This window comes from Amphiura filiformis, chromosome 16, assembly GCF_039555335.1.
Source record: "Amphiura filiformis chromosome 16, Afil_fr2py, whole genome shotgun sequence".
In the NCBI taxonomy this organism is placed as follows: domain Eukaryota; kingdom Metazoa; phylum Echinodermata; class Ophiuroidea; order Amphilepidida; family Amphiuridae; genus Amphiura; species Amphiura filiformis.
Genome location: NC_092643.1, coordinates 45,916,240 through 45,942,858, shown reverse-complemented (window position 1 = coordinate 45,942,858; position 26,619 = coordinate 45,916,240). Strand labels below are relative to the sequence as shown.

At 37.5% G+C, this 26,619-nt stretch overlaps 1 protein-coding gene across 1 annotated transcript in view; it reads right to left on the bottom strand.

The window, feature by feature from the left end:
* Positions 1-16,899: 16,899 nt before the first annotated feature.
* LOC140172690 (uncharacterized) overlaps positions 16,900-26,619 on the bottom strand; it is a 61,686-nt gene continuing 51,966 nt past the window's right edge. Inside the window, exons 6-8 of the mRNA XM_072195822.1 lie at positions 21,816-22,169; positions 19,091-19,444; positions 16,900-17,909 (exon numbers count right to left, since the gene is read on the bottom strand). Coding sequence (XP_072051923.1) covers positions 17,416-17,909; positions 19,091-19,444; positions 21,816-22,169 — 1,202 coding nt within the window. The 3' untranslated portion in view covers positions 16,900-17,415. The remainder of the gene's footprint in view (positions 17,910-19,090; positions 19,445-21,815; positions 22,170-26,619) is intronic.

Below are 26,619 nucleotides of genomic sequence, written 5' to 3'. Positions count from 1 at the left end.
CTATAAAACCTGTTGTCAGGCTTGCACTTGAATATATGTGTTGAAAGAATATGGTAAGCTTCTTTTAAGGTCTTGAACGCTCAGCCAGGGCCTTGAAAACAAATACTGACAAAAAACATCAAAAAGTTCGTAACATTAAAGATGCATAATTAGCCTGCGTAGATAGTAAAAATTAGTCCTTCCAGCTGATGAGCGGCAGCGGTGCATGCGTAGTGGGAAAAACATATCAATATATCATACAGTTGGTGTGTGGCAATCATATTTTGTTATACTTAGCCTCAGTCCCTCAGCCCCTATCTCAAAACTATTAAACACGGCGGCACAAAATTGCCATGCGTGGCTGTTGAAGAACTAGTGGATTCACCCTAATATCATGGCTATTTCTGACACAAAGATATAGGGTTGATGACACTGTTTGTTATGAACAAAAAACCCCATCCTCTATTGTGGTGGTGTACCATGGAAACTGTTTTACGGGCCACTGCAATATTATGTGTTTACTCCTAATTACACAGCTGGAGCAATTATTAAAGTTTTAACAAATTGAGAGAAGAGTAATTTGCGTCTATACAGCATTCTCTTCCTGTTTTCCTATAGGCACACAAAGAAGTGTTGCAGCCATCTATCATTTTCATTGTACCAATCAAGGTTTCACCTGTTGTATATCAATTAATGTGATACTGACCTTGGATCTGATTGATTGGCTGTATGTGTGCAAGGGGGTACAGTACATGATAATGATAGGGTTTACAAAATACACATGCAGTGCATAGGAATCCTAGTTTTGCCCCTCCCTGAGATGCAAGCACTATTATAGCAGAAAACTTGTTTGTGGTTTTAGTTATTAAGAGTTTTTGTAGATCCTACAATTTTACACTAGTAATTTTCCTAAAAATTGAGATCTGGCCAATTTTCAATTTCAAACTATTTTTTTGGAGGGGGGTGGTTTTACACAAATACCACACTAATGTATGTCTTACTGCTATCAATCAAATCAGTTATTGAAGCAACCAGTTATTGAAGCAACCAGTTATTGAAGCAACCAGTTCCTGAAGACCTCCACTCCTTTTTTTTTTTTCCTCACTTTTTGTACTTTGGAAAATAGGTACAGTCATAGAGCTGTATATGGTTACCAAAAGCAAGGGACTGGTATATCAATATGTTTGAGTAAACTGCATACAACCGCTACATTGTTTAATTCGCCATAGAAGTGATGATGTAACAGGATTACACAGGCATGAGACTGCACTTTCCTAAAAAAACCTGAAAATGTGTGTGTGAAATTGGGCAAAAAGTACCAAAAACAGGCTGCGGAACAAGTTGTGGAAATTTTGACTTAAAAAAACTGAATTCAGTTATAAACTAGAGTCAACAGACGCTGAATACAAGCCGCAATTTGACCCCTATAACTTGACCCCTGGGTTACGGATGGGGTCAACTGCTCTTGCATTGTGCTTAGGATGTCATAAGAAATATTCCTGGTGAATTTCAGCTTAATCGAACTTATACATGGATTTTGATTTTTGGAAATTTTTGATTGACCTTTTGACCCCCTTAATGATCTTTGACCTCAATGAAAAAAAAACCTTACGTACACCGACAAAATGTATTGTTCCAATTTTAATTAAAAAATTCTAACATGTTTAGTTCTTGAGATAAAAATTCTTAAAGTTATTCAGCTAAAAACAGGAAGTGACCCCTTAATGACCTTTGACCCCCAAAATAAAAATACCATGCATACACCAGGGAACACTGATTCATGTATGAGGTTATATTATTCTGGTCTGTTTATCTTTTGAGATAAAAATTTTTTGAACATTTTTGATAATTTTGGTTTTTGACCGGAAGTAACCCCTTAATGACCTTTGACCCCAAAACTGTAGGCATCCTAAAGACCCTGGCTAGTAGTGATGCATGTGTGCTAATGGCGACTCTCTGCTATGTAATTTGTAAAGACAGTGATTTTTTGAATATTTTTTAGTTTTTGACCGGAAATGACCCCTTAATGACCTTTGACCCCTTATCTGAGCACACCCTATAGACACCGACTAAAGTCGAGTCACATGATATAACCATGTTCTCATCGCATGAAATTTGTGGAAGGAGTAGCATTTTTTGTGAAATCACATTTTTTACCATTATAGCTAGGTCAAAGGTCACAGCAAGGTCAAAGTCAAATGGAAGGTTTGGCCTAGTCCAGTGGTCATTTGGCTTAAGTATGGTTGAAATCTATCGAAGCATAAGAGAGCTAGAACAAAACGAGAAAAAACACGAAAAATGTCACGAGGTTGCCAGAAGAAGAATTGAGAAGAGACAGCACAAGCCGACGTTTGACGTCGGCTTGTAACTAAAAAATTCTCATGCCCATTACACTACAAGCAGGTTGCACTCATGTGTATGTCTGCAATCATACAGGTGTGAGTGACCAGCATATGAAATTCTACAGAATTATGATCCAGGTCTTTATCCCCGTTCTTTGACATCTACGGTTCAATGCATAGGTAGCGTGTGAACATTGTAGTGCATGGCAATATATTCAAAAATTGTATTCATCTATTGCTATGGTAGTTAATGCTGTTACATCATCACTTCTACAGTGAATAGCCTTATTGTGATGTGGCGGGCAGGAACAATGGGAATTGTGATGGTGCACATGCATACTGCCAAGCAATGACGTCACAAGTCAACTCATCAATACATAGCTCTATGGATACAGCACACACCTGGCAACATAAAGAGTGCCACCCCAGGGTTGTTTGACATCTAGGAATAGGCTATTCCAGTTGATATCCATACACCCCCTATGAAAGACATGACCTTAATCTTCCACAGGGAGTGTGAATTTCAAATGGGTGATTTTCGTTTGAAATCTTCACCCCCTTGGTGGGAGATTAAGGGCATGTCTTCTATAGGGGTGTATGGATTTCAACTGGAAGAGCCCAACAGAGTTGAATGCATTATTGAGCTAGGCCTATTGATATGCATCAGTTTGCACCTGTCTGTATGTGTTCAATTTACTAATTCAGTTCAGTAATGTAGTTTGCTGGCCTGATACATACATTCTCACAAAGATTCAACACATCGATAGATGTAATCATGGCGCAGTCATATATGGCCAGTATGGAAGATGAATTATCTTGTTGTGTTTGCTTTCAACTTTTTGTTGACCATCACACACCAAAAGAGCTGAACTGCCAACATGTGATATGCCAGATATGCATTCAAAATCTTATCAAGGAAAATGCTGTTGTGTGTCCAACATGCAGAGCGATAACCGGTGTTCCAAATAAAGACGTGGCAGTATTAAAAACTAACTTAATATTGCGTAATCTTGCTGAAAATCATCAGAAACATTTACTAAAGAGTGGCACGGCAACGAGGAGTAAGAGAAATGATGATCAGCCGCCAAGTTGTCCACAGCATAATGGCGAGAAGGTACATTTTGTTTGTAAAACATGCGGTGTGCCGGTATGTCAAGCATGTATTGTAGTAAATCATCATGATCGGACAAAGCATGATATCAAAGATATCAAAACTGTACATCAAGAATGGTTGCAAGAAATTCAAACTAAGATAGGCAGGATTGACAATGAATTGGTTCTTTGCAATAGTGCATGTCGAGAACTGGATGACGCAAGACAAAAGATTTTATCAGTGATGGAATGTGATGAAAAAGAAATTGCCAAAGCTGGCGAAAAGGCCAAAGCTGACATTGACAAATATTGCATGTATCTTAAAGATGAGGTGAAGCGTAACTACATGGATTTAAAAGATGAAGTGAGGAGAAAGCATGATCCAATGATACAAGAGTGTGTTAATCGGAAAGATGTTCTGCAGAAGCAAGAAACAGCTTTGAAGCAAGTTGCGGCAGATGCAACAGCGACTATGAATGCATCTGCTAGTCATGATTTTGTAACACAGTATAATGCCATCACCGACAAGTTGGCTGCCCTTCAAGTTACTGGGCCAACGCAACATGTAGATCCATTTGAAGGTTGTGAATATTATGATCCATACCAAGGCTTTAAAGTACCAGTCCCTTTGGATGCCAAATTTTGCAGTACTGCAATGAAGCCTAGCTGCATACTGGAGAAAGATATCACAGGTGTACCTCGTAAGTTGGAATACTTGCAGCAAGTACATGTATGCATGGAAGACAAAAGACAACAGGTTGGAAGTATAACTGCAAGTGGAGATGGCAAAATCCTTGTAGTAACCAATAGAGGCACTGATGAAGTAACAGTTTTCTGTAAACAGAGTAAAAGTTGTTATGAACAGTCCAAGGAAAATAATGTTGAGTACAAGATCGAAACCACTTTGAACATGCCTGGTGATAATTATGCAAGCCACTTCGGTAGATCAGCTTACAATTATCACAAGATTCATCATGCAGTGATGACATCAGAGGGGTATTATGTTACCAACAACAGAGAAGTTCACATGTTTTCACCACTGGGAAATTATCAGAAGATGATCTACAGCCAGAATTACGTTTCTGGATATAGCACTGATAAGCTTCCAGCATTTACTTGTATGACAAGTACTCCAAATGGTAGGATCATTATAGGAGATCAAGCCACATCAGCTATTATAATTCTTGAACCAGATGGAACATTAGTCAAGACAATACAAACAAACCTTCATCCATTTGATATTGATGCAATTAGCAACACACATATTGCAGCAGTTGGATGGCCGGAACCACATTGTGGTGTATGGAAAGCGTGTGTAATTGGGTTGTTGTCTGGACAAGAAACATTACAATTCAAAGACACAACCGGGGGCACATCAAGGTCTTTCGAGAAATTATGTCATGATAAGGATACCAATTCTTTGCTTATCTGTGGTATGTATTATGAACATGATGATAATCGTGTTTGTAGAACATCACAAAGTGTCATAGAGCAGTACTGTCTGCAAACAGGTGCACTGATTACACGTTGTATGGAGCTGGAAAGATGTGTCCAGCCACAGGCTATAAGTTTTGCTGGTAATGATACATTAGTTGTGGCTACTCCTGGCACTGCTGGTGGCCAGGACAGAAGCAATTTCAATTTCTACAAAGTTTTTGTTTAACTTTTTACTAAATTTTGCTCTTGGGTATATTTTTTGTTGCAAACACTAAAGAACAAATTATATATAGGATAATGAATAAGCTTGGTTACTCTAGCCTGTTGGACTTGTATTTTTAAGAATTTATTTAAAGTACCTTGTTCAATTCCTTGGTAAAGCCCTATTTGGACCCTATCAAATATTATGTCATCAAAAACCCTGGTCAACCACATGGATTCCGGAGAACAATTTTTTCAGACATGATTTGAACAGGTGATTCAATTGTCATTCAGAAGTACTAAGGCCATTATCTACAATAGGGGGTATATGGATTTTAATGGAATGGCCCATTGTGTATTGTTTTTTTCACGATAGCTGCTTGGAATGAGAAAAGTGCACACAAAAAAGAAAGTATTTTGCCAAAAATGAGATACACAGGACACTCTATAATAATTGAAAATGACAGATGTGTTGGAAACAAGCTTCGAATCTCCCACACAGGAGGTGTAGATTTCAAATGGATTCACCCATCCAGGTAACCCCATTTGAAATTCATACTGCCCTCTGTGGAAGATTTAAGGTCATGTCTTCCATAGGGTGTATGGATTTCAACTGGAATAACCCAATGTAAGGAAGTGTAGAATCGTGAATTTTAAAAAACGACTAAAATAGTTAAAATTGGCAAATAGGAAAGTGTAAATAATTCATCATGCAAAATTTCCACTAACACTTACATTAGGCCAAAAAAAAAAAAAAATTGTTTGTTTGTCCATAGAGGCTTATGAAACAGTTGGGTCGGGGTTTTTTTTTTTTGGTTTTTTTTTAAAAATTTTTTTACAGATATTGCACTTGAAACTGACAATTTGAAGACTGGTAATTAAGTCAAAACACACAGCACTTTACTGGTTTAACTCTAGAGATGATTCTGCATGTTATACTGTTCATTTTCTTTACATTTTCTTTCTTTATACTAACCACTGTTTTACTAGCACATTCAACGCAAATTTAAAAAAAAAAAAAAAAAAGACACAGTCGGGACCAGAGTACAGGGTCGGTCGGACGTGGACAAACAAACAATTTTTTTTTTGGCCTTACCTATCTCATGAACGGTGAGAATATTCAATGTACGTTTGACATGCCAAAATACCGTAAAAACTCGATCTATTAAGTGTTTTGAAAACATGAAATTGTACCAAAGTCCTGCACTTTACCAACTGAGCTAATGGGGTTGAGACGCAAATTAGCAGGATGACTCATTTGTAAATAACTATGTGTATCAATGATTTGCTCAAAACCCTTTACACTTTTGTGGATGGGGCTCTTCATGTTTGCATGTTTCAAAAGTGCTCGCTAGTAAGCACATATGCTAACTATCAAGTTTTTACGGTACTTCAACTGGCAGGACACAAATGAATACAATATGACATCTCTGTATATAGTAATATTTTGTATAAAGAAAGCATTTTATTTATTGGTAGCATGAGTTGAAAAAGTATATGGCAAATAAGTATTTATGAAAGCTACACCTGAGGTGATGATATTTGTCCCTATAGCAAAAAAAATGTGTATATCTTGGTTTCCCCCAATATTATACTATCCTTTTTTTATGGTATCCAATCAGTAGTAGATCGAGGGGCACTATCACCAGCCCCAAGCAAATCTGTAAAATCAGCAGCAGTCCCCACACAAACACATAAAATCTACATATTTGAGTAAATATTAGCTTCTTATCCCCCAGTAACTTGATAATTTTGTCACAACCTGGATCTGCCAACATTTGACTACCACCCCCCCCCCCAACAAAATATGAGACATGTTAGTGGTGCACACTGGGCACCTTTGGGGTCTTCAGTTCAAAGAGATTAGCCCAAAAGAGAGCAGAATGCAAACAACCACACAATTTAAAATCAAAGTTTACCATGCAGCGCATGTGGCAAAAAATCTACATAATTTTGCCCTCCTTGAGCAACATGCAAACATAGTATGGGTCTATTCTCTATGGCAAAATCAGGCAGCCACTCAGCCACCCCCTAAACCCCTGGGTCCGTATGCACAAAACAAGTTAGACCAGGGCTAACTTTAGACCTGGTCTAATGGAGATTAGTAGTCCTACAGAGAAGGAACTTTTTGGTATTTACATACCTTATTATAATATTATTATAGATCCTGTTATTAAAAGGGCAAATATGTGTAGCTTAGATGGCTACAGTCAAATTTGTGGACTTTGCTTGGAATAAAGGCGGAAAAGAATCCCTCCCTAAGTCTAACCTCCATAGTTAGACCAGGTCTTTGACTTTTATCGCCAGTTGAATTAATCAAAAATCATCAAAATTCAGATTAGATTTTGGTACCTTTGTCATTGTTATCGATGTGCCAACATAGTCTGGTAGTGTTTCAACCGAAAGCTGTGTAGTTCAGACAAAATAAGGCATTTACATGAATCTGTAATTTATATACTGACAGTATTAAATGGGCCTTCAACTTCGACAAACCTGCTCTTTTCTTCGTTTTTTTTTCTTTTGCCAAATGTTTCATTTCAAAAATACACATTTTGAATGACTTATCCTTCACTTTTAAGCAATTTATAATTTTTTTTTCACTTGCGCTGGAATCACGGAATGAGACTTTAACTAAAGGTTAGCTATGTTTCATTTGGCAAGCAAAATAATATTATTATATTATAAGACTGGTCTACCTTGTTTTTGCATACGGATTTGGTTGAAGGCTTCTGGGCATACCCCTGTGTGATCCAGCACAATAGGTCTGAAATATCTACTGGATCAACCCTTTTAAACAGCTTTGACACTTAATGTAATGATTGTATAATAATAACTCAAAAGAAAGAAAGTACAATATTGGGAAATGCATAAAAGATAGAACCTTTAACCATATAAAAAAGGTTGACTCTTAAAAGCACATATATATGTACATCAAGATGGCAAGATTCATTTGCTACAAAATGTATTGAAATAACATAATATTTACAATGTAAAGAAATAATCACTTTGTAAAGAAATAATCACTTTGTACTCTGTACTACAAAATACTACAAGCACACATGTTTAATACTGAAGAAAGAAAAATATCAGACGATTATTAAGAGTACACATTAGGTGACATTGAGTATTTTTGAGATGGCACTGTGCCCTATATTACTGACCCAGTGGCACTACCATAAATATTTGTTAATAAGCATAATTATGTGCCTATTAACAAGTTGCTTGGACAAGAACAAATTTTTAATATAGTTTGTTAAGGGGTGGGGTATGAGCGTTTGGACAGTATTTATTGTGGGACATTAGAGCACATCAGACATATCGAATTGCATTCTGAATACGAAGAATGTCATTCTGATATCAAATAATTTTGATTTTTGAAATTAGCAATGTAATACACATTTTATGGCAAATCATTCAAAATTGATATTTTGATATTTAACAGTACTTGAAGTAAACTTTATAAATCTGATGATTTATACTTAAAAGTGTATGTAGGTGGGATGAAAAGCCGACGATCAATTGAAAATTTTGACCTTTAGTATATTGAAGATATGGATTTTTTCCCCAAACACAAAAAAAAAAATTAGGTCTTTTTGGGAAAAAAATCCATATCTTCAATATGAAAGGTCAAAATTTTCAATTGACCGTCGCCTTTTCCTCCCTGCTACATACACTTTCAGAATATATCATTAGATTTATATAATTTACTTCGAGGACTGTTATATATCAAAAATTAGAAAAATATCCAATTTTTATAATTTGTCATAAAATTTGTATTATATTGTGATTTTCAAAAATGAAAATTATTTGATATCAGAAAGACATGCTTCAGATTCAGAATGCAATTCGATAGGTCTGAGGTGCTCTCATGTCCCACAAAAAATACTGTAGAAACACAATAAACGCTCATTTTAGATCCCTTAAACTTGTTCATTTTTTTCTTTTAATTCTGTAAATTTAAAGGAAAAAAATGAGGAAGTTTAGCAAACTACTCTAAATTCAGTCCTTGTCCGAACAATGCTTATTAATCATTGTTTACAGTATGCCTCTATAAAGGTTAGTGTATATTCTGTTAATGTGTGCTTGTTGTTTTCAACTACAACAAATACAACATTCATCTTCGTCCTGCCATTTTCAGTTCATCACTGGCATTTGAAATTGAAAAGAATTAGCTTGTTAGGAAGTAATTCTCCCTAACTTCTTTGCATCTGCACTGCAGAAAGACACTGGCAAGAATCACTGTTGCATTTGTTGCAGTGGAAAACACACACACACACAAAAAGAATGCTATGCTCTTTTGATGGCTTCCCTGGTTATAGGCAAAATATTCAATTCTTGAGCATGAGAGCCAACTTTGGTACGCAGTTATTTGCGCGAAGCATACTGTGCGAAGAACACATGTTTACAGCGCAAGCATATCTTTTGAGAATTGACCAATCACAGTCTTTGGTCACACGATCGTGTTATTCCACAAAAAGTAAGCTGACGCAACAGAACAAAGAAGGTACATCATCTCATGATCGAGAATTGGATATTTTGCCTGTAGTAATAGGTACTTTAGTAATCGTTAGGGAATGCATAGTATGCATTTACTAACAAAGTTTGCAAAACTCCTCAGACTAACTTTTATTTGGCTTTTAAAGTTACAAGTATCTTTTTGATAAAAGCATATCAACAAAAATAATGATGGGCATGAAATGGAAATGATCTGGAAGCCCTAAAAGCAATTAGAAAACAAAACATTGCAAATCATTCAGCCTACATAAACTTACTGTCTGTAAACACTGGCCAACAAGGGGAGGTATCCTAGTGTAAAACTGTACTGAATTAGCCTCGAACAAAACTCTCGTATTGAAGGATTATACAGCTTTATTCCACAAGCTGCTTGATTCCTCAATGGAGTCTTTTTACTAGTCTAACTCATGAATATTTTACACCAAAAGGGGACAAACACATGAGAAATCTGTGTATAATAGTGGACAAACATGAGTCACAGATGTCCACAGTTCCTGGACCAAAAAGAGCATAAAAATCATTCTGAACAACGGCCACAGTTGCAGATTTATGGTCAGTGTGCACTTACATATTTCCATGGTTGGACAGTGAAATTTACAAGTGGTGTATTACTGTTTGGCTGTGTTTACAGTTACACATAGGAATGAGTACATACTTAAGGAGTATTTTGTGATCTTAGCATCCTCTTTTTATTACATTTTTCAGTAGATATCCACGAAAAAAGCTTATTACCAAAATTTTAGTTGATTCCGATTTTGCGTTTGCGAGTTATGTATGATTATGTCTATTACACTGATCCATAGACAATGCGTTGTAATTTCGTTCTGGTCTGGTATACCAGAACGAAAATTTCATGACATCTTTGCAAAACGAATTATTCTGCAAGACATTTTTTGTACATAAACATTATGTAGCCAGGTTTCCAGTGATATAAGAATCTCAACTTTTTTTGAGTGGGGGGGGGGTGATGCTGTGGGTCACGAAATGCCCTTTTAAGAATTGGCTTTGCTTTTGTTTAATGTACGGTAATTCTGTGTTAATGTAATGTAACATAACGTAACATATTGTAACATAACGTAACATAATGTAATTCAGTGAAATGTAATGCAGATTTAATGTATTCTGTTCATATTTGTCCAATTATGTGTAATATATAAATATCCAATAGCACAAAAGTTTACATGAAGTACAAGAACATAATAATACTTAATAAATAAATGTGAAACAAATATCCAATAACTGTCATTTCTGTGTATATAACATAAATATAAGGCTACCATATTCATCTATTTTGATGATTTGTTACAATTTTCACAAATACATAGGAATTGGAATGAACATATTAGATACATAAAGACATATAAAATAGGTACAAACTATACACAACATATCGATTGCTCAGTGCCAGAAGTGGGTAAATGCAATAGCTGCCATGTGTAGGCGAGTACAATATGACTGTTTGTTCATCCTATTAACACAGCGAACTAAGTATAATAATTTTCAATATGACTGTGTAAATTGCCAAATGTTCACACAGCAGCTATTGCACTTACCCACTTCTGGCACTGAGAAGTTGATGTAATAAGGTGACACTGAATGATTCTGGAGCGTGTTTCCTGAAGACTTACGCTTGATCTTGCTTTGATTTAATAGGGGTTTATGTGTGGTAAATTAAACATAAGATGGATCGTATGTCTTTGTGAATATGCAGATTTAGGGTTTCTCTACCGGAAGTCAATTTGTGCCGAAATTCTTTCCCACAATGCAATAAGCGTTTTGCATAACAATAGATACAGCTCGGAGGTTAATCAATGTTCTTTGTTATGCAATACGCGTATTGCATTGTGGGAAGGAATTTCGGCACAAATTGACTTCCGGTAGAGAAACACTAAATCCGCGTATTAAGCCCCGTCATTCCCCCTCCCCACAATATTACAAATGATACATCAAATTCTTCACTTCGATAGGAAAACAGCGGTGAAGGGACAAGTTTTGGAAGAAGCTGTATATCTGAACACCCAACTCCATACAACTAAGAGATTAATAAAGAACTGTCATTCAAATTTTGGGAGTGAATTTGCATTCTAATGAGCTTAAAAATATCATTTGCGCACTGCATTCCCACTAATATAAATTTGACCATAAAATTCCTCGGACTTAATGAAGTCAAATATCACCTTTAATGCAGCTGCAACTTTGGATATCAAATATAAAACATTCTTACCTTGCAAAATTATTATAAATAAGAATATTTGTGAAATTAGTATGGACACTATATTGAGGGACTATTTTGGTAACAATTTTTCCCTCATCCTCTCTTCTTTTCCTCCCACATTCAACTTACATAGATGCAAGACAGTTGCACCATTCTTATAATTATGGATCTCATTTGTTCAAGCAAGAAGCTGGCAAATTTGCATAATATATACAGAAGATAGTATAAAAACTGGTTAGAAATCATTCCAAATATTAATCATCAATATTTCCACAAAAAATACAACTTACAAGTGGCTAGTATCGGATTTTTTTTAAAAGAGCTTGAACTTAACACATTTGGACTCTGAATAGCCCATGCAAAAACCTATGGCAAACTGTATACATGATCTGATACACATATTATGTAGCATGACCAATCAAACCAGTTACTTTCTGTGTTCCCACTAATACACTGATAATAAGATGTTTGAGATGGGTACATCTTGAAAACAAGAAGCACTTGAGACAATCTTAAGCCAACTTATACCTGACTTAATGGTCATAGGCCTAAAAATATGCTAAGCTTTTTACAAGCCCTTTTAGGTCTTTTGTATGCAGTTGTGTACATTGTGTACCAAAGGCAGAGGGACCCTCCCACCCAAGAAATCCACACGCCCCTCACATTATTTGACCAGGTCCACAACTTATTTGCATCCGTGCTAAGTCCCGATCTTGTAATTGTATGTTGTAGAACCTGCAATACACATAATGTTCAAACAAAGGAAGGGGAACCACTACTATATGTGGTTCTCAGTCTTCAGCAGTTCCACTGGATATCGGTGGAGAATGAAAAAGTATCTGCATCTACTGGTTACACCATAATAACACTGGGATGATTGCACTTTTAAATGTAACAAAGCTTCATCAAAGCTATTATATAGCTAGATGATTTGAGTTAATTTGCAATGATGCATGGATTCTTGGACCTCACAAACAATAATGGGGTCATTGCACTGTGACATAGATAATCCATATAAGGGAACAAGCTATATAGTCCATTTGCGTGATTTGGCTTGGAAATTCCGAGGCAGCGATGTTGGTGAGTGCTCCAGTTGGGGTAGTAATAAATTGTGTGTGTTGACTCAAAGAACTGGCATGTTTACACATGCGATCAAAGGCGGTACAGCTGTGTATGCTCACAAAATAACTGCGACAAAGTACTGACGTCACTGCCTCTAGAAAACTACATGATATACACTATCCTTAAAGGCAGCACAATATAACAGCATATAAGGATATGGTTGGGAAGGACTTCCAGTGACATGTACTATCATTTCAATCTAGTACCACCTACAGGCATAGTCCCTGTGCTTTGTATGCTGTGAATTCTTGCATATTCATGAGGGCCAATAACACAAATCACCCACGCAGTCTATGCCTTCACTTACAAAGCATGGTGTATTTTCGCAAGATCGTAAAATTACACAGTATGTCATAGCAGTATACAAATACAACATGTTTTGAGGGGAAGTAGTCAAAACTACTGGTCCCGAGGTGTTGGATGATTTGACTACTTCCCGCGTCAGCGGAGGGAAGTAGTCAAATCATCCAACACCGAGGGACCAGTAGTTTTACTACTTTCCCTAAATAAAACATGTTGTATTTGTTTTACTATACCTCATAAATATTTGCACTATCACGGTAAAATCGTAAACAAAAGTCAACACACACAAGTCAACGGGCGGCCAGCATGGTAAATAAGCTTAATATTTTGCTTACCTGATTTTATTGGAGGATTTCTGTTCAATCAATTTACATTTTGACTTATATTATTCTAATTTTCTTTTTAACATTCCATAAATAGCATTTTGTTTCATAAAATGTCAAATTCGCGTGTAATTATCCATCGGTAATCTCACCAAAATAACTGCAGCAGACGCCATTTTCACGATAAACACGCCTGCAGAATTGCCGTTAGCAGCATAATGCTACGCCTGAAAGAACGGCGACGCTGCGGGTCGAGACACCGTGTGGTAGTAGGGTGCGGAAGTTATTACTACTTCCCGCGTGCGCGTAATTGCACAGGCGCGGGAAGTAGTCAAAATACCGTACTCGGACGCTGGCGTGATTAACCAATAAGATGTCTGGATTACCTAATAAATATTTATGAGGTATAGTAATTTTGTCTCTTGCACTTTGTTTAACGATTGACCCTCATAATTGAATGGTTGATGCTGGGACTTAACCTGTAGGGGATTGGTCTGTATATTTTCACATTTGTGGTCAAGCCTGAGTCATACCATATAAGCGTAAAAATTTTGAAAGTCCTTCAATGTCTTTGCTACAAATTGAGATTTGCCCATGCATCCATTTGAAGAAAATTGCCTGTTCCAATTTGACCTTTGAAACATTAACTAATCTACAGCAGTCTACAAAGATTTCAGTAAATTTAAATATGGCCTACCTGTGTCTTGATTTAAACCAATATAGTGGGCTACAGTGCATCTCGTCTCAAGTTGAGAGTAACGCTATGTTGGATTTTGCAGTGGCAGATTTGAATTAGTTCTTTTACATGGTTCGGTCACCAGAGTATGGACAAATCATCCTTCTATGCACATGTATATATGCCCACCAGGTTTGCGTGCACGATTTGAATCTGCCACTGCAAAATCCAACATGGTGTTACTCTAAACTTAAGACGAGACAAAATATAGTGGTGGTCTTCAGCATTAATGTCAAAGGCATTTTACCCAAACAAGAAGCAAAATGTCAGTATATCTAAAATGACAGGCGGCTGGCTAAGAAATACCAAGAAACCAAGATCCTTTTATTAACATTTGTTTAAATATCATAATTGTATCTTTGTTTAAAAAGCACACTTGTTGGTAGATTCACAATGACACCTAGCACACAGTATTTCCCACACCATACCACCACCTCCCTGAATATCTATACACACAGTCAGGTACAGTTACAAGAATGACCAAAAGTTTCAGCACTTAGAAACTAAATTCAGCCAAATCTCTCCACAATTTTTTCAGCCAGTATTCTTGATTATAAACACCACAGTGTACACACATTTTAACATGATATTTTCCCAAAAGCAGCAAGTTCTACTGCATTTCATATTTGACAAACTTAAGTAAATGGAATTTTGTAAGAGTTGCATCAATCACAGAGCTGCCAACCTAGCAAAGTCATAAAGAGGGACATTGAGGCCAAAACCAGGTACCAACAAATTCAAGGACTCAAGGTTTGCAATACTTTCAGAATTCAGGGAAGGTTTTGCAGGTCTAAATCTATCACAATAGACTAAACAGAATGCTATAGCAAAATTTTAAAGTGAAATGTGCATCATGTTCTCATTTTCTGTTGTTCTTACATTTAAATATGCCATCGCTGAAATTTTCAGAAAGCAGGATAGAATGTCCCTCTTTTTCACTTTGGAAAACCTGAAAAGAAGGGCATTCCCTCAAACAGAGGGACAGTTGGCAGGTCTGCAATCAATCAATCATAAATTGCATACCACTTGTTTACTTTAAAGTTTAAGATGCAAGTAAAAATTGATTCAATTTTAGGCTAAGGAATATCCCCAAATGTACCAGATTGAGTCTTGAGTTCAATATTTGCAGGGGTAACATGCTCCCAGATCCTCTTAGAAGGGATCTGCGCCTAGAAGAGCTTTAGGCCTACGGCACTCACACTCCTGTGACACAAACAGCTAGTAAGATCAATAATTTCCGGTTTTTTTCACACCCCAGTGGCATCTCAGAGTTTTTCACTTAATGGAGGGAATATACACCATACACCCATATGTTGCCATTTCTTTCTGTTAGTTGCTCAGGTATGCAGAGACCCAAATTTAACCCATTTGGGACTATCCAATTGAAGCATAGAAGAATCCCGTGAATCTTGTCCCAATTTGCTGATAGATTCTGTGTCAAATTGTTTACCCTAAACACCATAATAGTGTTAATAATTATTAGTAAATGACACTTTAAACTGTTCATATATATATATAAACTGCTCAAATAAAGAAAGTCAGCCGTCATGTAACCTGTTCTACACCAGACCCTGATCTTGTTATGACAATTAGATTGATACGGTCGTGTGCAGAATCTTGTTAGCCCCAATTTGATACCAAATTAGCTACCAAACACTCAAAAGTGACAAAGATTGATACCAGTTTATGGCATTTGGTGCATTTTCAAAAGTTGCAAATCAAAGCGATGACGCGGTCGAAATTGCTTAGCGTGGCAATATGGTCAAGCTTGCTTGCCCACGATGGCCCCTGTCATGCCTGTCGACTATCCCAAGTGCGCGCTTTATTCAATTGTTAATTTAAAACGCATGGATTGCTACAGTGCTTTACTGATGAATACTAGGACACGATCGATCGATATGACCCAGCGGTTGTTTCGGGCTATGTCACTGGTCTCGCTCTGCCATTCACCTTTACAGTCCGCGTGATTCGTTTTTAATTTGCAACTTTTGAAAATGCACCAAATTTCATATACTGGTATCAATCTCTCTGAATTTAGAGTTTTCGGTAGCAAATTTGGTATCAAATTGCAGCTAACAAGATTCTGCACACGACCTTTTCAATCACATTGTCATAACAAGATCAGGTTTTGGTGTAGGACGGGTTACATGACTGCGGACTTTCTTTATTTGAGGTGTTTATTTCTTGCTCATGTAATAAAAAACTTGTTTAATCACCGATAGTTACACGTCATACAGACAGACATCATGATCATGTATTGCAGCATTCAGCTGCGAATGAAAATTATAAAATACAAATAGGCTGCATTATATGGCAACTGCATTACTATCTGCTGACAGATATTGGACTCCAGCCAGACAGATTAACAAGGCTCTATCCTGGCCCTTTCACATGTTCCCTTTCATGTGTTCCATCCTGGCCCTTCATGTGTTCCATCCTAGCACTTTCATGTGTTCCTGTTCATGTTTTCCATACTGGCCCTTTTGTTCCCATTTCCAAGATGGCCTGCCAGCTTACAGCATCTTCATTGATCTTCCTTGCAACCCGTTCACATACCATGTTCACTTGCTGGTAGTTCAAAGGTTGTACAAATATGCATCCTTGCCTTGCCTTTACAGCCTTCATAAACACTTAGTGTATACTTGAAGACCACTTTTCCAAAACTTATTTGTCTACCACCAGCCATGTTCCACATTTACAGCAGGTATAATCCTGAGAAGATGCACAATGTGTTTGTTTTTGAAATATTACAAACTAATTACTGTGATCTTATTCCACAATCTAAGTAACAGAGTAACATGAGGTGGTAGACTGTGCAAGTTTTAGATAAGTACACTTCACTTATCAACTTAGTCTGATGTAGCCCAATTTTGATGTAAATCTCACAATATTTTGATCCCGAGACATTTTACAGAGAAAAACAACTGTTTGTTTGAAAATAACAAATGGCAACTGTCATTACACTGTTTGAATCAGCAGTACAATTCACTTAGGGCCAGTTTCACAAAGCATGGCCAGTGGCCAGGCTTCTTAAGCCATCATCCTAAGCCATCAAGCTTAAGCCCAATTAGAACTATACCAGTGCTTACAATTTCACATCATACATCACCTAGAAACATAAATCAATAAAATGGATGCACATTGGTGGGGTTAGCCTGCTGGCTTGAGAAGCCCGACCACTACCCATGCTTCGAGAAACCGGACTGCTGTAGCTAGCTTAATTAGATGATTACACATACGGGCTACATCATACATTTGCAGTTTCATTAGTATCAAATGGGAAAGCACTTTCACCCGGTTTCGACCTGAATAGGACGGAGGCGGTGTACTGGGCACAGGCGAAAAGGACGAGTGCATACTATCAGCAGTTCTAGGGTACGCTGCAGAGTTTCTTAACACCGAATCATACGACGGTGGTAGATCGACAACGTCGCCAATCGGCGTCCCTCTGTTGGGATCGTCGCCGACGTACAGTTGGTATTCGTTGCCGTTGGTATATTGCACAGATTGTCCCGCAGCAGCACGTCGCCGTCTTTGTAGGGTGTTACGACACACTTTGCATAGGCAGCAGATGGCAAGACACAGTAATGAAACAATGAGGAAAAAAGTGACTGGACCGATGAGGAACTTGAGGCTGAAAGTTGCTGTGGATGAAAAGAAAAAACAAATGTTTGTTCAGAAAAATAATAACTGCTAAGTTAAACTTTCACATCTACAATCCTGGTCAAAAGTAGTTGGAACATATATGTAAAACTTGAGTATATGTAAAACTTGGACTGTGTTTAAACCATATTTCCGTAATATCGAGCATTCTAAAATTGTGCAATATCTTTGTAGTGGCAAGTATAAATCCTTTCCTATTACTCCTATCCTCATCCCCTTCCCTATCAATCAATGCTGGGTGCCTGTAGGGGCGCATGACCACATCAACATGTTGCAACACTGAACCAGAGAATGGGGGACACATTTGAAGTACCAAAGTGTTTGACCAGGATTGTAGCACAAGTTACGGCTGGGCTCAAATGGGAATTTCTTATTTACTGTTAACTTACGTTCATAGGATATTCGATGCACCGTGACACAGTTAACTGTTTTTGAATAAGATGTAATTGTGCACTATGTAACACGTCCAATTCTTGCGCAGGGCCAGACCGATCAATTGATCAGCCAGCTCAGTAATACCACTCAAAATCAATTGAGTACACTATATGCATTTGTCTCGAAAAAAATAGCTCTAGTATCATTGTACAAAATCGCTAACACTGAATTTGCGTAGCTGAAAAAATCTTGGGCTCAACCTGAATTTGCCAGTGAGCAGTTTATGACAGAAATGGTGGCAACAGTGGTCCCTGGTGTTTCTTAACATCAGGCGTATCCATCCATTGGAAAGTGTTTAGGAGTTCATAAAAATGGCTGGCTGAGTCCAGGAAGTATGGTGCGAGGACATGCTTTACAAGGGAGCTTTGTCACAGAGGTATAAATGTGCTAGTTCATAGACTAGTCAGGAAAGTCCTTTTTTAGTCTATACACTAGCGCACTCGCCTTTTAACCGCAAGGTTGTGGGTTCGAAACCCGGCAGGAGCGGAAGTGACTCAAAGATGGCGCAGGATACTTCTGTGAGCAGTTTATGACAAAAATGGTTTCAGTGGTGGAATACAATGTAGACTATACTTTGGTTCACTTCAAGTTTGGTAGTGACGTCAATGCTTTGTCAGGAGTGCCAACAAACCTCCTTTGTACGCTCTGCGCGATTAATACAAACCTACATCACTACCAAACTTGAGGTGAACCAAAGTGTTAAAAGAATATATCCTAGTATACTTACAATCAACTAGACATACAACACCAGCATCTTCAGCATGCTTGCAATTATTCCTCCCAAAAGGAACTCTAGGTTGCAGTGGGCACTCATACAAATTAGTCTCCTCCCCAGTACAGGCCACATTGTCCAACACAATAACCCCCGTACCCTGACCAAACTCGGCGCCGACCGTGTGTCTGATGGCATCTGAGTAGCCGAGTTGCCTACAGACGACTCTAGCATCTATAATGTCCCATTCATCATCACACACGGTGCCCCAGGCTCCTCTGAAGAGGACCTCCACTCTGCCTTCATTTTCTTTGTTACTGCCTGCCAGACGTATAATGTACTGTGTGATTTCCATAGGTCCGTTAGCGGCTGGAAGGGGAAGAAAAGTTTTTAAAAAGTTCAATAAGTAAACCTGCTATGTATTTTTGTTGTTGTATAGTGTAGTAATAAATTATATAAATAATGACACCTGCATATACATGTAATACATCAAAACTGTTTAAAAGCACTAAAAATGGCAAATGCAAAAGGATAACTACTGATTCAATAAATTAATAAAATATGGTACTGGACTATGAGCAAACCTGGATGTTCTGACAGGAATTTTTGATATTGCACTTGAATTGCGGAGATTTCTACCATGGGCTTCAAACCTAGTGGGGGGAATGAGATGACTAGTACGAGCATTGGTTGATAGCCCTTCAGCAAATGAATGACAGAGTAATTCTCTTCTGTTAGTTAAAAAATCAAGATTGCACGAAGTAATTGCATCATCATAAGATGTATAGTTCCAACCAAGTATTGTCCTACATGCCCGTGTTTGAATTCTTTCAATATCAGCAGATTGTTTTGATGTAATACTTGAGTGCCAAACCACAGCAGCATATTCGAGAACTGGTCTAAGGTAACTTTTAAGAACAATGGTGAGCTCATCTTGAGAGAAGCCAAATTTTTTTAATTTTTTGAAGCATAAAAAGACGCCTATTGGCTCTGGTAAGCATATCATTAACCTGGGCGTCCCATTTAAGGTCATTTTGTAACCAGAGACCGAGCACTTTCGCTTTGTCAACATAAGGAAGAGGCTCATTACCAATTCTCAAATCTGTGTGTAGTGGCTCTGATCTACCAAAATTAACAAGAAGAGCCTGGCATTTGGATGGGTTTAATTTAAGGCAATTGTTTTTGGCCCACTCAGTAAAATCATTCAAATCATCTTGAAGACAGCCTTTAACATTACGATGACGGTTCTCACCAAAGGTCATGTCATCAACGTATTTCCAGTATTGTGATTTGGCATCTGTTGGCAATTTTATTATTGCGAAGAGTGATCAATGATTATATTACATTGATTTTGTTCACAGAATTCACCAAATTAAACAATATCATGAACTTACTGGTAACTTGCATAGGGACCTATTCCTGATACAAAAAAAAGAAATAACTACACAATATTGGTTATTGTAATAACACATTGCTTCCAGTGTGTTGAGGAAATGTTGGTTACATTCTTAGTGCATTAGGCCAAACAAAATAACAGTTTTGTCTCATGTTCCCCGTGTGTATTTTAACAAAATTTGGCCGAAAATCCGCTGTAAAATCAATATTCAATTTCAACTTTGTTTCTGTTCGCACCAGAACTCCGAAATTGTAACGCTAGATGTAGCCTGTATTCCAGCTAAACATAGCCATAGTATAGAATTGTGTTTACATATATTTTGATATTATAAAATACCCAAAATTGGTGTTGTTTAAAGCCATATTATAACATTTGCTATTGAGGACGCCCTCACTGATTTTTTAAAATTCATTTTTACATGATTATATTGTACTTTATTAAACCAATATACCCTGCAAAAATCAAGACTCTAGGTGCTGTAGTTTTGTCAAAATCCGAGATTTTGAATAAAGCGCCGGAACCGGCGCCTTATTATTACGATGGAATTATTAGTCGAACGCATACACGATGTTCATAACACACAGTACGTACACTGCGTGCGAGAGACGGTGATCTACACAACAAAGGGTCGTACCATAACATGACCGAAGGAGTGGTACGTAATTGGCGACATCTGCGCTGATGATAGTAAATTCAATTTTCTTTGCTTTGCCATAGTTGTTCGGCTCAAAAATAAACAGGGATATATCTGACAGTAAGAACTAACATTTTATGGCAAAGAAATGCAAATCTATTTTGTATGATAATGTTATAATATTGCTTTAATTTATAAAAATAAAATAAAAACTTCCATGGGACATGAGACAAAACTATTATTTTGTTCTGCCTTATGAAAAAAAGGTTTGTCTCAAATATCTTGCAAATGTGATTTTGTGTGTAGGGGGGCATTTGTAAATACCTCCAAACGAGGACCTACATATGGATACACACCATAAAACGAGGACACACCTCCAAACGAGGACGTCCTCAGTTTGATACTATCACCAGGATGATGTATATGATGCAAAAATGCATATAAGATAGGTCCCCCATAGGGTGGGGGTGTATAGGACGGGTCACAATTGGATAGTAAGTTGTCTGGTGTGTCTGTGTGAGGTCTACCGTGTGTCGATTAAAAACGGGTGTGTGAGTCCTCAGTTAGATCCTCGTTAAGTCAAGGTCCTCGTTTGGAGGTATTTACAAACAGGTGTGTGTGTGTGTGTGGGGGGGGGTGTGTTGATGTGTGTGTGCTTTTACATTTTCAAACCTTGACATTCCCGTCAGCAAAATAATCATACAACTTACATTCTCCATAACAAACCACTCCTGCATCATTGCTATGTTCACAATTAGCTTCTCCAGGCTGTCTAATGTTTAATTTACAATCAAACAAATTCTTTTCATCTCCTTCGCAATCCACATTATTCAATATAATCATGCCAGATCCTTCTCCAAATTCGGCACCGTAGGCAGGCCGTACAGCTTGCCCGTATCCGAGCTGTTCACAGACCACTGTGGCGTCTAGTATGTCCCACTGATTGTCACATACAGTACCCCAAGCTCCTTGGCAATAGACTTCTACACGACCTTCATATATGCTACTGTGCTTCCTTCCTGCAAGACGAACATTCCTTGAGCGTCCCCTGTTGAAATTACCACCTGAAGAAAACAAGAGAATAAGAACCTTTAATTAGCATTCATAAACTCATTCATAACCACCACATATGATGCCATATATGTGCTTCCCAATCAGGTTGCTTGTTAAATGACATACGCACACAGGCAGGAAGGTTATCCAACAATGTCTTGAAGTCTCCATTGTGCGCTACAATGACTTACGCGTTCGCGCACCTTAAGCGATAAAACTATTCGCACAACTAGTTTATTTGTGCATTGCGTGATTGTCCAGTGCTGTAATTGGTTGCTCGTAATTTGCCTATTTGATTATTTTGAGGGAAATGTGCTGTCAAAATCTATATTTTAGCTAGTTTTAAAATGATTAAATCATTGCGTAGGGCCACTTTTGGAACATAACCACCATCTAAGGAACATAAAGAAGTTGGTTTGGGTTAGTCCGGGGAGGGGGTGCACAGATAGTGGTCTCAATTATTGAAAAGCAAAATACATGTTTAGGCTTGACATATTTTATAATCCTTTTTGTTCAAATCTCAATTTAATTGACAGGACTCGCATTTGGCTATTCATGAAAATCCATACACCCCCTATGGAAGACATGACCTTAATTTCCCATACAGGAGGTGTGAAGTTAAGTTAACTGCACTTGAAATTCACACTCCCTCTCTGGGAGACTAAGGTCATGTCTTCCATAGGGGTGTATGGATTTCAACTGGAATAGCTCATTTGCTTGATAGACCTTTTGCAGGAAAACAGAATAAATTACCAAAAGCTTCATATTCTTTAATGCGACAAATTACCAAAGAACCTAGCCAATTTGATTACATATTGAGACCAAAAAATGATAGGTTATCAGTAACTAACAATCAATTTCAATTTGAAAACACATCAATAACAATATAACCAGTCCACCATACATTTATGGTTAAATTGAAAAATTACATTATAGGATTACATTATAAGAAATATTTTCAACCAAACCCTAATGGATATTCAATCAAATTGTGACAGGACCAATCACAAGCACTTCCATCTATAAATCTCATTGATAGCTTAAGGCTAGCAACTATTTTAAACTGTTGCGATTTGGTAGTTCACAGCATCTTGTGAGCTTTGGCAAAAATTGCATGATCATTTCATAGTGAGTGTGTATATCCACTCCAAAATACAAGTGCCCCCCCCCACATATCAGTGGCAGCACCAGAAGAAAAAAATTATGGGGAAACATGAGAATTGGACTAAAAGTGGGTAATCCAACTGTCCTTATTTTCATGTTTAGACAGGGGCAGGAGGGGTGCAACAGGGGGGGTCCCCCAGTTCCCCCCCCATAAAAACCTCAATTACTAACAATTTCGACTTTTTGCAGCAATTTTGCACAAATTTTGTTGATTTCCCAAAAAATCACTTTACCTCCCCCTTCATGCCCCCTCAAAACATTTCTGTCACCCTCACTGGTCAGGAGTCCCAAGTATGGGGAAATAGCCCAAGTATGTCCTTGGGGGATGGTGGAGATGATAAAACCTTCTAGGTGTCACAACTGAATATATCACTGAAATATATGTACTAACTCCAAATCAGCTGCACAAAAACCTAGATGCATAATAATTTGTATATATTTTCCTCGATAATTGAAATGGAGACAAATTTTCAACAAATTAAATGTTTGAAACATCATCTGTGCTTGATATTGGTGAGGGTAAGGCTAACATACCACCGCATTAGTACGCAACTCAACTTGGCATTCATACGATAATCCCAACCCCCTTGGCAATTGTGTGGTGCATTACAACAAAATGAATCCCTACTATTCAATGCGGTCAATTGCTCAATACACTTGTAAGTTTAGGTCGTTGAACTAAGTCCCTGAGGGTGATACTAATATCGGTGTTAGTGCTAACAGTTCATTATATGGATATAAATCCACGCACATGCCTGCGGAAAATGAGATACTTGCGATGACACTATTTCGATTTGATGCTGGGCAGAGGTAGAGTAAATGGTTGAATTTCAAGATACCCCTATGGCGCATCTTTTTCCTTTTGTGTAGAAATTTAAGGTAGCCTCAAAGATTCTTAATTTAGAAAACAATTTAGGGAAACGATTGTAATGCCGTTCAATTTCTGCCGCTTTAACCACCGAGCTGCAGAGACTTTCCCAGTCTTGTCCCTGATAACTCAAGTCGTCTGGTACTTACAACACACAACCAGGGTACAAACAACACACAACACGCCGGGATTCCAATGCTATAGCATACCACCAATGTGATATGTGATACTTAAAAAAAATCATCGGGTAACTTTGAAATAAAACCTGCTGCTCTTTATATACACATATCACAAACAATATATACCCCCTTTTTATGGGACAATAACTCGTAATCTATGCGTTCAATTTTAAAACTAAAATAGCAAAAAGAATTTTGATATCTTGTTTGTCTGGATAGCTCAAAATTTGTAGTCCATGTACTACATGACTGGTCAAGGATGACTGCGGTGACCAATGACGACCAGGCCCTCTAGCAACAAAAGCAACATTTTCAATGGGTTTTGGTGCAAATTTTGAATCTGAATATACTTCATTTACCATGGTAAGAAATGTTGGGCTTTTTAGACAGTTGAGGTATCAAAATTTGCCTAAATTTTGATTTATTGTCTCATAATGAAGGGGGTAGTTACTTTATGTGATGCATTTAGTTAATAAATACATGTTTATACTTGAACTATTAACTTGTAAATTTCAAAATACATTATGATTGTCACAAATCACACAGCTTCCTACATTACTGCAGCTTCAATGGCATACACGTATACATGAGATCGTTGTCTGCTTTCCCCAAGTTCAAATTAGCAGTAATCATATAAAAGGGTCATTAAGTGAACATCAGATTTGTTATAAGCATGTGAAAACATGCCAAACATCGAGCCATGTTGTTATTAGCAGTATTTTTCGCTACCACTTTCTGACTAACTTAATGAATGATTCAGGAGGATAGAGACACTCTGTCTATTGATTGATTTTTTTCCTGTTTTTTGTGATGAACTCTGTCATGCAGCAAAAAGCTGAAAATGGTGCACAAGGGGAAAACACTGAAAAAAAGAAAGAAAATTAAACAAGCAGAACCACCAGTAGGCCTACACACACAGTCTTGCAGATTTCTCTGGAAAACCCATTTTTCTCCTTTATCTGCAACTGGACTTTCTTTTCCAAGTATGTTTCAACACTTAAAAAATTGTTTATATGTTAAATAGGAATAGAAATGAAGAACTGGTCTTTCAAAAAAAATTGCAAACCACCAGGTATTTGGCGATATTAATTTAAGCTGGGGGAGCATGGTGGCCGAGCAGAACAGGCTCCGACTCATAATCGGAAGGTTGCGGGTTCGAGCCCCAGCGATACCATCATGTTGTGCCCTTGAGTAAGGTACTTTACCTCAATTACTCCTCTCCACCCAGGTGTATCAATGGGTATTGACATTCTTAAATGTTGGGAAGGTATTAGACTAGCTGCGGTGGAGGTGTGCCTATCCCTCCCCCAGCAACATTTTACGGTGGTGTCTAGTCTTATCGCTAATGAAAGAGAAATAGGTACTCCATCCTGTAAAAAATGCAGGTATAACTTCTTTAACTTTACCTTATTTATTAAACTGGTCATATATAGGGGTCCAAATAATAAGAAAATACCTGTATGTGCTAGTTTTGATCATATGTTCAAACTTTACCCTGGAATTTTTTTAGTAGAGTGCCAATAGCCAGCATTATCTGGCACATGTTGGTGGCATTAATATTATCTCAACAAAATTTCAAAATGGCGCTGATCACGTTTTGCTTCTGAGCTTTTCATTTACTATCTTCTTATAAATTATTTTGTAGTATTTGCAAATTTACACAGCACCAATTTTTTAATAAAAGAAAATAATTCAGCACGCACACCAGGCCCCTGTAAACATCTGAAAAATCCCAATCAGATGGAGTTATATGTCCGCAACCAATCCCTGCTAACTCTCCTGAGATGCAATTCAATGCATTGTTATGTCTGAACAGTTTGCATCAAATTTTAAAGAGAAAGTGCAATGGTAGGCAGCATATTATTTGCTCAAGTATGCAATAGCTACCTGACATGCTTCTACTAGTATATTAGGCCATTCCAACGATTCCAATATTCCCACCAAAATGACACTGGGATTTCCTATACCGATCTCTTCCGTATTCCACAAGAATTCCCATCATATATTCCCATCAAACGTAAAGAAGACAAGAAGATGACATTGGAATTTCCATGGGTTTTTGGTAGCTTTTGGGTGTATTTCGACTGCTCAGTGCCAGAAGTGGGTAAGTGCAATAGCTGCCATGTGTAGATGAATACAATATACTGTGTGTAAATTGCCAAATGTTCACAGGGCAGCTATTGCACTTACCCACTTTTGGCACTGAGCAATCGATTTGTATATGAATGACAATTCTCACACATACACCTG